Source organism: Narcine bancroftii, chromosome 11 (genome assembly GCF_036971445.1).
Source record: "Narcine bancroftii isolate sNarBan1 chromosome 11, sNarBan1.hap1, whole genome shotgun sequence".
NCBI classification, from domain to species: Eukaryota; Metazoa; Chordata; class Chondrichthyes; order Torpediniformes; family Narcinidae; genus Narcine; species Narcine bancroftii.
In genome coordinates this window covers 80,807,880-80,821,723 of record NC_091479.1, presented here as the reverse complement: position 1 = coordinate 80,821,723, position 13,844 = coordinate 80,807,880, and the positions used below count along the sequence as shown (strand labels likewise).

General features: G+C 37.2%; 1 protein-coding gene across 2 annotated transcripts in view; it reads right to left on the bottom strand.

Moving 5' to 3' along the window:
- Nucleotides 1–31: 31 nt before the first annotated feature.
- Nucleotides 32–13,844, bottom strand: part of rtcb (RNA 2',3'-cyclic phosphate and 5'-OH ligase) — a 30,356-nt gene continuing 16,543 nt past the window's right edge. For both annotated transcript variants that reach the window (XM_069903689.1, XM_069903690.1), the window contains exons 6-12: nucleotides 12,150–12,306; nucleotides 9,643–9,802; nucleotides 7,257–7,432; nucleotides 6,557–6,745; nucleotides 3,817–3,927; nucleotides 2,853–2,972; nucleotides 32–1,430 (exon numbers count right to left, since the gene is read on the bottom strand). In XM_069903689.1, the coding sequence (XP_069759790.1) occupies nucleotides 1,323–1,430; nucleotides 2,853–2,972; nucleotides 3,817–3,927; nucleotides 6,557–6,745; nucleotides 7,257–7,432; nucleotides 9,643–9,802; nucleotides 12,150–12,306 (1,021 nt within the window). In that variant the 3' untranslated portion in view covers nucleotides 32–1,322. The remainder of the gene's footprint in view (nucleotides 1,431–2,852; nucleotides 2,973–3,816; nucleotides 3,928–6,556; nucleotides 6,746–7,256; nucleotides 7,433–9,642; nucleotides 9,803–12,149; nucleotides 12,307–13,844) is intronic.

The window sequence follows — 13,844 nt, the reverse complement described above, 5'->3', positions numbered from 1 at the left end:
ATGCTTGATGGTTAAAAAACATCTCAAGAAATTAAGATCTTTCAGACACTATTTATTGTCATGTAATAAAACAAATGCAATATTACACAAAATTAGTCTGCCATAAGGGAGACAAAGATTAATTATTAGCATTGCTCAGCACACCTTGGTCAGAGAAAGAGAAGCAAAAGAGAGCCACTAGAGTCATGCAGTGTCCATGGATTTGCCTCCAGCAATCTGCAGCTGCACAAGACTCCAGTCCAAACCATCAGCAACCTAAGCCCAGATCCAATCCTCTGAGACAATGAGGAAGCCTTCAGGACCCTGTCTTGTCCTCAGCGCCCTCTCAAATCCTGGTTTCAATACTTGGTACTCATGAGCCAGTTAACATCAGCCTGCATGGATTCCTCATCTGCAAGTTGCCAACAACTTGCTGCCTTTGTGTCCGTGAGCCGCAAAGCCCCTTGCGGATCCGCCGCCACCCTTTTGACGTCGTTTTCTTTCACCCACGAGCTTTTACTTCACGTGCTTGATTTGTATTCAAGGTGTCCTCATTTAGACGTTGTTAGTAAAGTGATAAGTATATTAATCTGCCTTCCAAACAAGACTGGTTGTAGGAACAAAAAACATGATTGATCCCTATTCAATTAAAATTACATTTACCCTGCTTGAGCCATGTCTCGTGTTCCAGAAGAATTATGAATGTTTTCCACTTTAAAGTAGCTGTTATTGAGGGTTATGGCATAATTGAAGGAGACTCCATAGGTTAATTATCTTTTCCTGTACGTGGGCTTTTTACAAACCTCCAAGATGCACACAAAAGCTATTCAAGCATTGAAAGGATTAATTCAGATTGGTCTCTTGCTCTCATTAAAAATCCACTTAAACTTTCTAACCTGAATTATGAAATTGTGATCAAGTGTGGGATTGCAGACTACTTTATTCCTCCATAGTATTCCGATTAATTCTAGCACATAGCACATCCTCTTCTATCCTGAATGAGACCATCATATACTTCATAAACAATGTTTTGTTGAGTTTCTCTAATATTGACCAAAATCTTTCAAACAAAATACAAGATTTGATTCTTAATTTATTGTACTTGAATTGAATCCATTTTATTTATTTTTTAAAAATACATGCTTTCTCAAAATAAAAATTGGAAAGAATTGTAGCACAATTCACAAGAGCAAAAAGGTAATTTGAAGTTGAGATTTTTGAATGAAGCTTAATTCTTTATGATGAGCAAACAGGAAAAATAAATGAGGTTTTTCACAAAATAGTACACAAATCTTACTAATGTTGTCAGTTCATCTAAAGATTTAAACTATCAACATTTCCCATCAACCTTTTATAACACCAATAGGTCGCAGTTTAATAGCCTTTTTGCTGATTCCTGCATCATGACAAGTGTTCACAACATCAGTTACATTCTTGTAAGATTCAGGTGCCTAGAAGAGAAAAAAAAATCTTTAATTGGTGATAGTTATTTTTATTCAGCATCTTTTATAATTAGTTTGAATAGGAATTTGTACTTAAAGGGCACCGAGCAGAAGTACATCATATTATTCCAACATAATTGAAGACATTAGTGCAGAGTTCAACCCTGACTTGCAGTGATGCCTGCAAGTTTGCACATTTTCCTTGACACCATATTGGGCCCCCGACCTTAGTAAAGATGTTGTTGGAGAGGGTGCAGAGAAGATTAGGATGATTTCTGGAATGGCCTATGGGGAGCATTTGACAGCTCTTGGGTTGTATTCGAATAAGGGGGGGGATCTCATTGAGACATTTCAAATATTGAAAGGTTTTGATAGAGTGAATGTGGATAAGATGTTTCCTTTGATGGGTGAATCGAGGATAAGGGATCTTAAAATTAGAAGTTATCCAATTAAAACAGAGAGGAGGAAGAACTTTAGTCAGAGGGTCGTGGATCTGTGAAACTCACTGCTGCATGAAGCAGTAGAGGCCAGATCACTGGGAGTATTTAAACAGGATATGGATAAGTATCTCGTTAGTAAGGGTATCAAGGGATATGGGGGAAAAAGCTGGAAATTGGAACTAGGTGTGAGCATAGCGTAGAGTCACGGAATAGACTCGATAGGCCTAATGGCCTGCTTCTGCTCCTTTAACTTGTCAACCTATTTCTTCCCACACATAGACATTCAGGTTGGAAATTAATTGGCTACTCCATGTTGCCCCAAATATACAGATTAATCCAAGAGAGCTGATGGGAAAAATGATGGTAGAATGGGATTGCTCAGAGCTAGTAGTCTCAATAACAAAAAAATGCAGTCACGTGATATCTACTTCATGTATTAAATATTGGCTTTGCAAGTACTGTCAATTTAAAGTTAGCATATGGGTTTAATTTGCAACCATAATAAATGACCAACACGGTCAGCAGAGGTCACCTACCAAGGGTTTTTAAGCATAGAGCTTTGGCTTAGACCCTTGAGCAGTTCGTTAGCATATACTTTGACTTGGCCTGCCAGTACTATTCTGTAAACTTGAATGAGCATTTGACCAAGCCAAGTCAGCCAGAAAAAGCTTTTAACTATAGTTTTTTTCCCCAATTTATATCCATACAAAATCTTCATTGTGGACTGGGTTCAAAATCTGCCCTTGGTCATGTGTGTTAAATGAAAATCAAGCTCCACTTCAGAAATTTGCCTCTATTAACTTCAATAAAGTTTGACATTTCGTCACTGTTATCTCAATTTTGGCATGACCAAGAGTGAATTTGTACTTCAGAACCTCCAGGTTCAAGTAACTTAAAGTGCACAGAAAAACAAAAGCAAACTGCTTCCACAATATGTAATCATTTTCAACAGAAATCCAAACTCAAAACAAAAATAGATTGCAGTACTTACCTCTTCCATTACTAGTTTAGGTGAAGCGACACGGATAGCAATTCCCATATCTGCAAGTCTGTCCAATACATCCTGGAAATCAAGATTTCGTCGGGATTTTGCACGAGACAAAGCTCGTCCCTAAAAAAAAAACCTAAAATTATATTCCAACTTCTTTGTCCACATAATGATATCCAAATCAGAAAGGAACATGTGTAATGACATTAGGTTAGAGATAAACACAACTCTTGAGCCTCTCCAAGTGACTCCCGTGTTACAGCTATCTAGGTCATGTAAATTTGACCTTACAAAAAAAAATTAGATATAGATTAAGATTTGCTTTCATGAAGTTTGTGTGGAAAAAATTCCCACTAGTTTCTTGACATAGGCACAGAAATGAGATTTTGCATTAGGAAAAATTGCAAGTTTGTCATATGTAAAAAAAGGTACAGAGAAAAGGTTTGCGTTGCATGCTATCCAGCAAGTCTATCCACATGCAAGTACAGCAGAATAGAACAGTAGAATTACAGTAAGAGATATGTTTGACCAATGTAAAAGCAACATTTTACTACACACTATTTATACACACTACACATCTGTGTATATGTATATATACTCACACATACAAATATATATATTAAACACAAATGTGTGTATACATATATATACATACATATATATATATACATACATATATATACATACATACATATATATACATACATACATATATATATACATACATATATATATATATATATACATACATACATATATATATACATACATACATATATATATATACATACATATATATATATACATACATACATACATATACATACATACATACATATATATATATACATACATATATACACACACACACGATAGAATTTTAAATAATTTAATGAGGTAGTTGCTATAACTGACATATCATGCATTGTGCTTTTCCAGTTCTTTATGAAAGTTATTAATTCCTTACCGCCCCATGGCAGGTAGTTCCAAACGTTTCTGTCATGCCTTGTTCAGTGCCAGTAAGAACATAGCTACATGTTCCCATTGTTCCACCAATCAAAACAGGCTGTCCAGTCAACTAAAGAGTTCAAAAAGCAACAATAAGAGGGGAAGACAGGCATCTTGACACTTGTGCTGCCATGGAAGTCATTCACTGGCATATTTGCTGTATGAAAATCCATCTAATCAAAAATTTTCTTGAACTTTTTTTGCCACATGGGAATCACATCATAATGGACCCAAACTTTGATTAGCCTTATATACCTTACAATTGGAGTATACAAAGAACCGTTGTATTTGATGCATACAAGACTACCGCCTCCCCCCCAACCCATTTCAGCAGGAAAAATGTATTAATTTATTTTTTTTTAAAGTGTATTTATGGGTAAGTTGGCCTTCTCACCAGGGGAAGTGACCAGTGGTGGTTCCGGAAAGCCCGGACCACTAGAGGAAAAGTGGACTACGAAGCTGCAGGCCCAACTCCTGGACAGCACCTCCACAGGGCTTCTCAAAGCTGGGCGAATAGCCGGCAACCTGCTCAATTTAAACTTCACATAGGAGACCGGAGGAGTATTTTTGAGCCAAATCTTGGGGGGGGGGGGGGGGCGGGGGGGCGGGGAGAGCGTCTCACATGCCATCAAATACAGTACCTGCTTATAAAGTTCACCATCTCCCCACCAAGGTTAATGTTCTGCAACCAGCTATTTTCCACTGGATCTAACCTCCCTTTCTTTTAATCTTTTACAAGTCTCAAGTTAAATCAATGCCCTTTCTCAAGAAGAAAACTCCTTTGCAAGTCTGGAGTGGAAACTATAATCTGGGAATAATACAAAAAGCTGGAAGAGTAAAATTAGAGAATAAAGCAGGTTACTTTTTTAAAATTAGTCAATAAACTTCTAAGTCAGAATTTCAACTACAATTGCTTAACATTCATTGACACTTCCCAATCTCCTACATCTTGATTAGATGTACGGTTTTATCGACAAGGATAAAAAAAATCAATGTGCCCAGCCACTTGATAAGAAAACAGTTGACATTAAAGTTGCAAAACCAGATCATCAAATATTAAATGTCGCCTTTATCCACTTTGAACAATTAAGTATATTTCAAATATAATTAAATGCATTCATGTTAACAATTTTACAAAATTCTTTTGAAAAAAGATTCTAATGAGGATTGTACAGTGGAACCCCGTTATAACAATGGTTCAAATCCAAAAAAATTCGGATCACAAAAAAAGCAGGGTCACATTAAATCGGTTCACGAAAACAGCGCTTTCAAAAAAATAAAGAATGCATGTACAATACCTGTATTTGCAATCATCCTTTTTATTTCATATAATCATTTTATTTATTAAAAAAGCAATTGAGTTTCCTGAACGTAGCAGGACGCTGGCGGTGAGCGAAATCCAAGATGCTTCTTAGCTGGAGGATTTTTATGTGATCCACATCCAACGTAGGCTGTCCTTGAAGAGTCAATGGCTTCAGACACTTTTGGGGGTGGGGGTGAGGGTGAAGGCTCCTCATTGTCGGTTCAGGAACCGGTGCTTTAGAAACATTACAGACTATCTCAGATCCATCAGATGCTCATATGTTGGGTATTCATCATCACTGGTGAAAATCCTCTGTTAATTTGAAACAGCCTCTGTGTCTCACCCACCTCTTCATCTGTGAAGCTGTCTAATTCTTGATCATCATCTTCCTTGGTGGATTTTTGTAATGAAAAGGCTGGACCCAGACTTCTGCCAGTGTTTTTCCCACACACGAGGAGCTGACTGCTGCTCAGCCTTTCCCATCTAAGAGGCAAACTTCTTTAACATTCATGCTTTTCAGACAGTCATCCAGCATTGTTGATTCTTCTACAATTCTATGAATTAATTCACGTCTATAATTTTGCTTGAACATTGAGATGATCCCCTGATCTAGTGGCTGGATCTTAGATGGTGTGTTCTTTGAGACGTAAGTAAATTGGATCTTTCCGTCATGGCAGCTGGCGGGTGGGCAGGACAGTTGTCTTGCAAAAGAAGAGCTTTGACTTCTAGCTTTTGCTTACACAAATGAGCATGACAGCAGGGACAAAAGTTATGTAAAATCAATCCTCAAAGATCATGTTATATCCGGGTTCGCGTTAAATCAGGGTTTAACTGTATTTCAAATCAGAAAAGTTATTTATACATCTCTTTGGTGTATGCACTAAATAGTGTGCTAGTTTTCAATCTACAAAATAATGTAAAAAGTACATCTTAACAGAATTTCAGATTCTCATTTTCCAAAAATTCTAAACTGAATCATATTTTTAAAGTGAAAGCTCAACCTTTGGTATTCTATCAGAACAAGCCCATAAGCAAGTGCAAGTAATCCTTAACCAAATTATCTGAGGAAATAATTATACCAAGTGCCACTGTTTTTATCTGAGCAGCTCTAGAGGTTATTGAGGTTATAGGGGGTCGTAGAATTCTGATGTGTTTAAAGTCAAACTCCCCTGTTCAAATTTCACAGGTTAAAGTGGGATAAAAGTTGCTGCAGTAATTCTCCTTTTGCATAGGTACTAACATTTCAAATGATTAAAAATGTAATTTTACTGCAGATAAAATTACCCCCAGTTTTAAATATAGATATTGATAAATTTAGATACTAAACCATCTTTTCTGTCACATGCACCCCAAATCTCAATAATTTGAGGTGTCTACATTCCACCTCAGCAGTTACCTGATAATCAACAGGGATAAGAGGATGATGAGGAGGAAAGGCTCTTGTGGAACCTTTTCTATGGATCAGCAAAGTCTTCTGTTTCCCATTAACCACATGTTCTTCCACTTTGGCTATGTTGTGAGATACATCATAAATCACATGCATATCCAGATCATCTGGAGTGGTGTTGAAAACTTTAGCAAATGCCTAAAAGAAAGTAAAAAGGAGGAAAAGAGTAAATGAAAACACAAGGCAAAAAAAAAATCCAAAGTTGGAAGCAAATGAGTTGGGAAACATGGTGAGCAGAATAGCAAGACAAGGGAGTGTGTGCCAAAGAAAATTAAATAATCATCAAAAAATGAGAGAAAAAGAATAAGAAATTGAAAAAAGAAAACCAGTACAACAGTAGTTACATCTACAAATTCTTTTCATATTTCCAAATGCACATTTTGACATATCAGGGTACTATGTGCATTTTTTTTTAAATGGGCAGCGAGTTGCAAACTCACAGAGATTAGCTTTAAGAACAAGAGAAAGATGCTTCCAAAACAAAGTAGTTTTACTCATCAGAAAAAAAATTGCTTGTACAGAACCATGAGCTAATAATCTTGATGGTAAATTTACCATCTAGCAATAAAATTTGAAAAACTTAAATTAAAATAAATTAAATGGATAGCAAACAGTTATGCTGAATGGAACAGATGAATATAGATCCTACCTGTCGAGTCAAGAAGGTCATAGAGGAACGATTCACCCATGCATAGTTACCAGCTGCTGCCATGCCTTTAAGGTAATCCTGACCTTCTTGGGAATTGATCCTGGCACATGCCAGCTGCCTGTCATTGACAATAATATTATCTCTCTTCATTGCTTTCTCCATAGCAACTAGTGCATCTGGAAAATTAACCAATGCCTTGTCTCAGCTACAGCATTTTAAGCCATCGCAAAGAACCTAGATTTGTTAAATTTAGCTAAATTCGTACTGGAGCTATCTCAAGAAAATGAAATATTTATTCACATATTCATAATATTACTTCTGGGGTGCCAGCACAAACCTTTATATCAATAAAAATGACATCCAGCAAACTTCTTAATGAATAAAGGAAAAATAATTCACCGTATGTAGCCCTTGTGGCACACATATTATGCATTATTAAAATATACTCGAGCCAAAATGCATCAATCACCGTCACTATTGAACAGCAGCAAGTTATACAAGATAAATATTTCAAGCACCAAACCTTAAGATTTGATTTTTCATGTTTTTCCCCTCCCCCCCCAAATAATCATTCAGAAACAAATAACTATTTGAATTTTTTAAAAGCATTTTATGCATGCTAAGGGCAAGAGAGGGAATGAGCAAGAGCTAACAGGGACCAAAGGGATAATCTGTGCATGGAGACAGAAAACACAAGTGAAGTTTTAAATGAATATTTTGTATCTGTATTCATTAAAGAAAAGGACCTAATAGTTTGGAGGATTCAGGGAACTGGATGGCAAAGTTCTGCAATATGATATCTTTAGGAAGGAAATATCAGACCCTGGAGGTTTATCATAATGGTTTAAAAGTTGGATAAATGGCCAGGGTCTGATATGTACTCCAAATTCTTAAGTGAGACAAGACAGGAGATAACAGTGGCCTGACAAAGGTGTTTAAATGTTCACGGCCATAAGTGAGGTATCATATGGCTACAGGACAGCAAATATGTTGTCTTTGTTCAAAAAGAGAGATCAGGATAAACTATGTAATTACAGGCCAGTTAATCTTATTGTTAGTGGCAAGGAAGATAATAGAAACAAAAGTCAGAATTAATCTACACTTGGAAAAGCAGGAGTTAATCAAAGATGGTAAACAGTTTTGTTAGGTCCTGTCTGATTAATTGTATTTTTGGAGAGCTAACAAGGTGATTTGATGAGAGAAGTGTGGTCAATGTAGTATATATAGGTTGCAATAAGGCCTTGGTCCCACATGAGAAAGTGGTCCAAAAGGTTGAGCCCAAGGGGAAGTTAAAGAAGGCAGAGAGCAACAGTGGATGATTATTAAGTTAAACAAGATAATCTGCAGATCTGGTGTCAAGCACATTACTCAAACATGCTGGAGAAACTCAGTAGGTCATGCAGCATCTGTAGGAAGAAAAGGGTAACCACATTGGTTTGCCTTTACTTCCTATGGGTACTGCATGACCTGCTGAGTTTCTCCAGCATTACAGGATTATTTAGTGATTGGAAGCTCATGACCCATGAGATGAACCCTGGGATCCATGCGGTTTGTTTCACACATTAATGATTTGAATGTAAATGCTGGAGGAGCGATTAGCAAGCTTGCAAATGACAAAAATGAGAGGTTGTTGATAATGAGCAGGGTAACAGCAGATGTAATTTAATCTTAATAAATGTAGGGTGATGCATCTTGGGAGGACCAAGGAGATCGGGACTCATACAATAAATATCCAGATGCTAAGAAAATAAAATGAATGGAATACTTGCCTTCATTAGCCAGGGGAAAAAAAAAACAGGGAGGTTATGGTACAGCTTTATAAAATATTTTGTTCATGCCAAGCTGGAACATGATGTGTAATTCTGATCACCACAGTCCAGGAAGGACACTATTGCCCTGAACAGGATTCAAAGGAGAATCACCAGGACATTGCATGGGATTTATGAAAAGAAACTGAATAAACTAGGTTTGTTTGTCTTGAAGCAGAGGTGGCTGAGTGGGCACTTAATTGAGATGTACAAAATTATTCTCAGCATAAATAGGATAAATATAGTAGAGGTATTTAAAATGGAGGGAAAAGATCGAAGGCAAGAGATTTAGAGGAAAGCTGGAGGAGGGATTTCCCCCTCCCATCTGAGTGGAACCCAGATTGCACTACACTATAGTGTGGTGGAGACAGAGACACTCACATTTACAGTATCTAGACAAGCATGTGGAAGACTACAGACCAAGTATTGATAAATTAGATTAGTACAGATGGGTGTCTGATACTCAGATGAAGATTTGTTTCCATGTTGTATGACTGACTCTATAAACATGCTTACAGTAAATGATACATGAGAGGCACTTCATCATTCTTAGATCAGCATAAGTGCATGTGTTTTACCTGTTGCCACCTGGTGACCAAATCCTCTGCTCCCACTGTGGATCATGACACAAACCTGGCCCTTGTGGTCAATACCCATTTTACGTGCTGCATATTCATTGAAGATTTCATCAACCACCTGAATCTCAGCATAGTGATTTCCAGCGCCCAACGTTCCCAGCTATATAATAAAAAGGAAAACAATTACCAGACTTGTGCTGACATTTAATTCAAACACCAGAAGGTGTTTGATTTATTTCAACATTGTAAGAAGTGATCTGCAAAGGTAACTTTCCAAAACTGAGAATTTTACACACTGAACACAAGTAGTAGTTGGGCATTCAACCTGCTTCACCTTCAAATAAGAACATAACTGAGTGCCAACTAGATTCACACATTTTTCAAAGATATACAATGCACAGGTTTTTAAGATCATTGTCATGAGTCACACGTTTGTGAACAAAACCACAAAAATATTCAATATACTATGCATGTTGGTATATAAGGCGACCCCTGGAAATTCCACTTAAAATGTAGGTTTTCAGCTATACTCATTGTATAAGACTACCCCAAGTCTGGCACTTACAGTTGAGAGCTTACTGTCCCAGAAGTCCTTTACCAACCATCTGAATGACCACAACTAAACACACTACTAAACCGCACAGTCTTGGTTATTTAAAATTTAGCAAATTCATTTCAAGTAATGACAAAATAATGTCAATTACCCACCATAATATACACCAAAAATTCCCAGCCTGTGTATCGTAAATACTAGTGAAGTCATTACAAGACAAACATGGTGTCAAGTATAATTTTACCATTTACTTGAAATTGATTTACTTACATATATATAATACTGTCATATTATAAACATTGAGATAAAGTATACTGCAGGAATTTTCTTTAATTTATAAACTCAGTCTTGCCTCACAAGACCATTGGAAGGACTGTGTTAGAACCCAGGAAGAGGGCCGCTGTTTATGAAGGAGTGAAGACTTGAGCCTTTCCAAGAAACCCTGTCAGCTGTTGCAAATGGCAATTGTCAGCTTTGTTTGCTGTGCTGTTATTTTAAGGTAGGTTAGACAGTTTTATAATACATTTTTATTGTTTTAATAAAACATTACTATTAATCCATCTTACCCAATGAAAATTTCAGAGGAAAAATATTTAGTGGTAGGATCGTAGTAATTTTAGGCTGTTCTCCATTGCCATGGGGGACAGGGCACTCTAAACTGCAAGATGTTAAGGTTTGGATTTTATACTTAGCTTACAAGATGATTCCTGGTTTTAGGGAGACATTTTTTAGTTCAAATTCCATATTATACACCAACATATTGTGACAGAGTATATAGATATGTTTTTGGGAGATAAATTGGAGCAAGGTTTGTTAGAGTAGGTCACATACAAACACTTTAAAACAGATCTTATTTAAAATACTGAAGCTCTGCTAATACTAGACATATCAGGACCTCAGAGCCTTTGCAAAAGCTTTGGACAGTGCCCAAGAGCCTTCACTAATGGACTGTTGTTTACAAAAAGGCAACAGATGAAAGAGCTTGTCGGGACCACCTTCTGCCTGGAAGGGAACTTGCTGTTCTAAGAGGGTCAACCAGAGGGAGAGTCAACCAGGCAAAGTGAATGAGTGAGAGAGAGAGAGAGAGAGAGAGAGAGAGAGAGAGAGAGAGAGAGAGAGAGAGAGAGAGAGAGAGAGAGAGTTCTACAATGATACAGTCAGCAACAACAGCTGGAACAGGACAAGTTGGCAAACTTGTGGAAAACTCCATTTGGAAGATGGGTTGTGAGTTCTTAGTTCAGCCTGGTCAAAGCCCTTGTGGTTCATGCAAGAGGAGAGGACTGGCTGTCTAATGTTTCACTTGGAACAAGAGAAACAAAAATGAACTCTCTGGTGACCTGAAAGAAAGAGGTTAACATCTGGAAAACCCTGAGGGGGTAAGTTTCATCAGCGAGACACTGAAGTGGCTGATGGGAGTAAATCAGTTGTGGATATCCTGGAACAACAAATCTCTGTCTGAAAACCGACAAGAACCTTCCTGAGCGGTAACCATTTACCTTTCAAACACCAACGCCTGGTGAACTTGATAAGTGTTCAATTCTGTGCACTGCCTGCCACCAGTGAATGAGAAGTGAGATTGGACTGCAGCCCAATGAACTTTTCTGAACTTACACACACACATTACATACATGTGCGCTTAGAATTAGAAGGGGGTTAAGTTAGGTTAGTTAAGTCAAGAGTGATCCTATCTTCATGTTTAAAGATACTTAAAAGCAACTTTTGTTGAAATAACCATTTGTCTTGGTGAATACCTATTGCTGCTGGGTTTCGGGGTCCTCTGGGCCCGTAACAGTACACAATAGATTTTCCATATTGTTGGGCCTATAAATTTTCACACCACATATTAAAGCACAAGTAAGACAAGAGGACGCTTCAACAGGGAGCGGAGGCTACCCTTAAGAACCTCTGCAGTACAGATGAGGAGGGAAAAAAAATAAAGAGTGGACAAAATTACCTGAGGTAGTCCTCTTTTTTTGGCCTTTGCAGAGACTTTGGAAGGATCAGCTTGCAGCATCCTCCCATATTCTTCACAGTGTTCCTTATCCTCCGCCCAGGCATAACCTTCCCGCAGGGACCAGTCCACTCCCATCTCCAAAGCCTCTTCCAAATCTCTGCAAAGAAACATCAGAGAACAAAGAGAGATAATCAGAGATCTTTTTTTTAGAATTCAATATACAGAGGAATGGCATGATCATGCAAACAGATTTTTTTGGGCTCTCAATCACAGAATAATTCAAAGCTGCCCCTCTGGCAGCATGAATATTAAAATAAGAAACTACAAACTATTAAACATATTATAATGAAATTGTGGCTACACTATTCACCAGATGTCAAAATAGTGAAGTCAAATCATCAGGCTATGAAGTTATGTTTATAAAGAGACAAATGTGAACCGGAGAAATTGCTCCAAATTTCTTGCCATCATTATTCATTAGTAATTTCATTACCGACATAAGAATTGCATTAAATGTAGAATAATTATTACTTCGCTTGCATTAAAAAATGAAGCACGCTTGTCTTAAGATGCAATACTAATGTATTATCTTGCTACAGATAAGATTTTCAAACAACCACATTCATGGGAAACATACCCACATTTAGTTCAGTACATTGTCACAGCAGTCTATTCAGTCTCTCAGCAATTGGCTTAAGGGAGGAATCAAGCCACACAGTTCAAATATTACCATACTGAAAGAGAGAGATGCACAGACGGCTGTCAAGGTTAGCAGCTTTCTGAATTCACCAAATGGTTATTTAAATAATCGTTTGGCTTGGTTGCACTCGACAGGAATGATTTTCTTACACTTTTAAGATTGGCAAAATTGATTAATAGTACAGCCACATGAAGTGTTAAGTGCAATTCACAGGAATAATTATAGTTTGTTATCCATTGCAACTTTGGCATAAAGTTAACCATATAAAAGGTAAAACCAAAATAGTGTCCATGGTGAAAACCTAAAACTAATGCAGAAAATCATTAAACTCTCAAATAAAGCAGCATTTGATGGAGAAAGAAAAAAAATAACACTTAAAATATGATGAGCAGTTTCTAATTGGGCATTTCACACTCTGGAAGCTTCCTTGACCCTCTATATTCAGCATTTGGTCTCATTTCAGATTTCTAACTAAAGCACGATTTTTGCTATTTTGTAACCAAACACTGTTTACTCGATATCCCATGGATTTAAAATTAATAATTTACTTGGTGTGACTTTTTTTATTACAAATTATTTTTCTACCGTGGCTTAGTTTTCTTACAAGAATGCACTCCACGATCAACTAGCTAACACGATGAAAGAAAAGCCAATGTTTATATGAAAACATTCAAAGATATGAGAGTAGACTACTGTGAAAAACAAACAGCCTGAGGTAAAACAATACTCGTCAATGCTAATTGAATCTAATGTGTCACTGCATTCTGTCAAAATAAAATGAAGGTTTTTTAAAATAAATGCACTGACTTTGAAAGTTAAATTGTTAAAACTACTTTGTTTATAAATCCAACATCAGACTGTCTTCTTCTTTGGCTTGGCTTCGCGGACGAAGATTTATGGAGGGGGTAAAAAGTCCACGTCAGCTGCAGGCTCGTTTGTGGCTGACAAGTCCGATGCGGGACAGGCAGACACGGTTGCAGCGGTTGCAGGGGAAA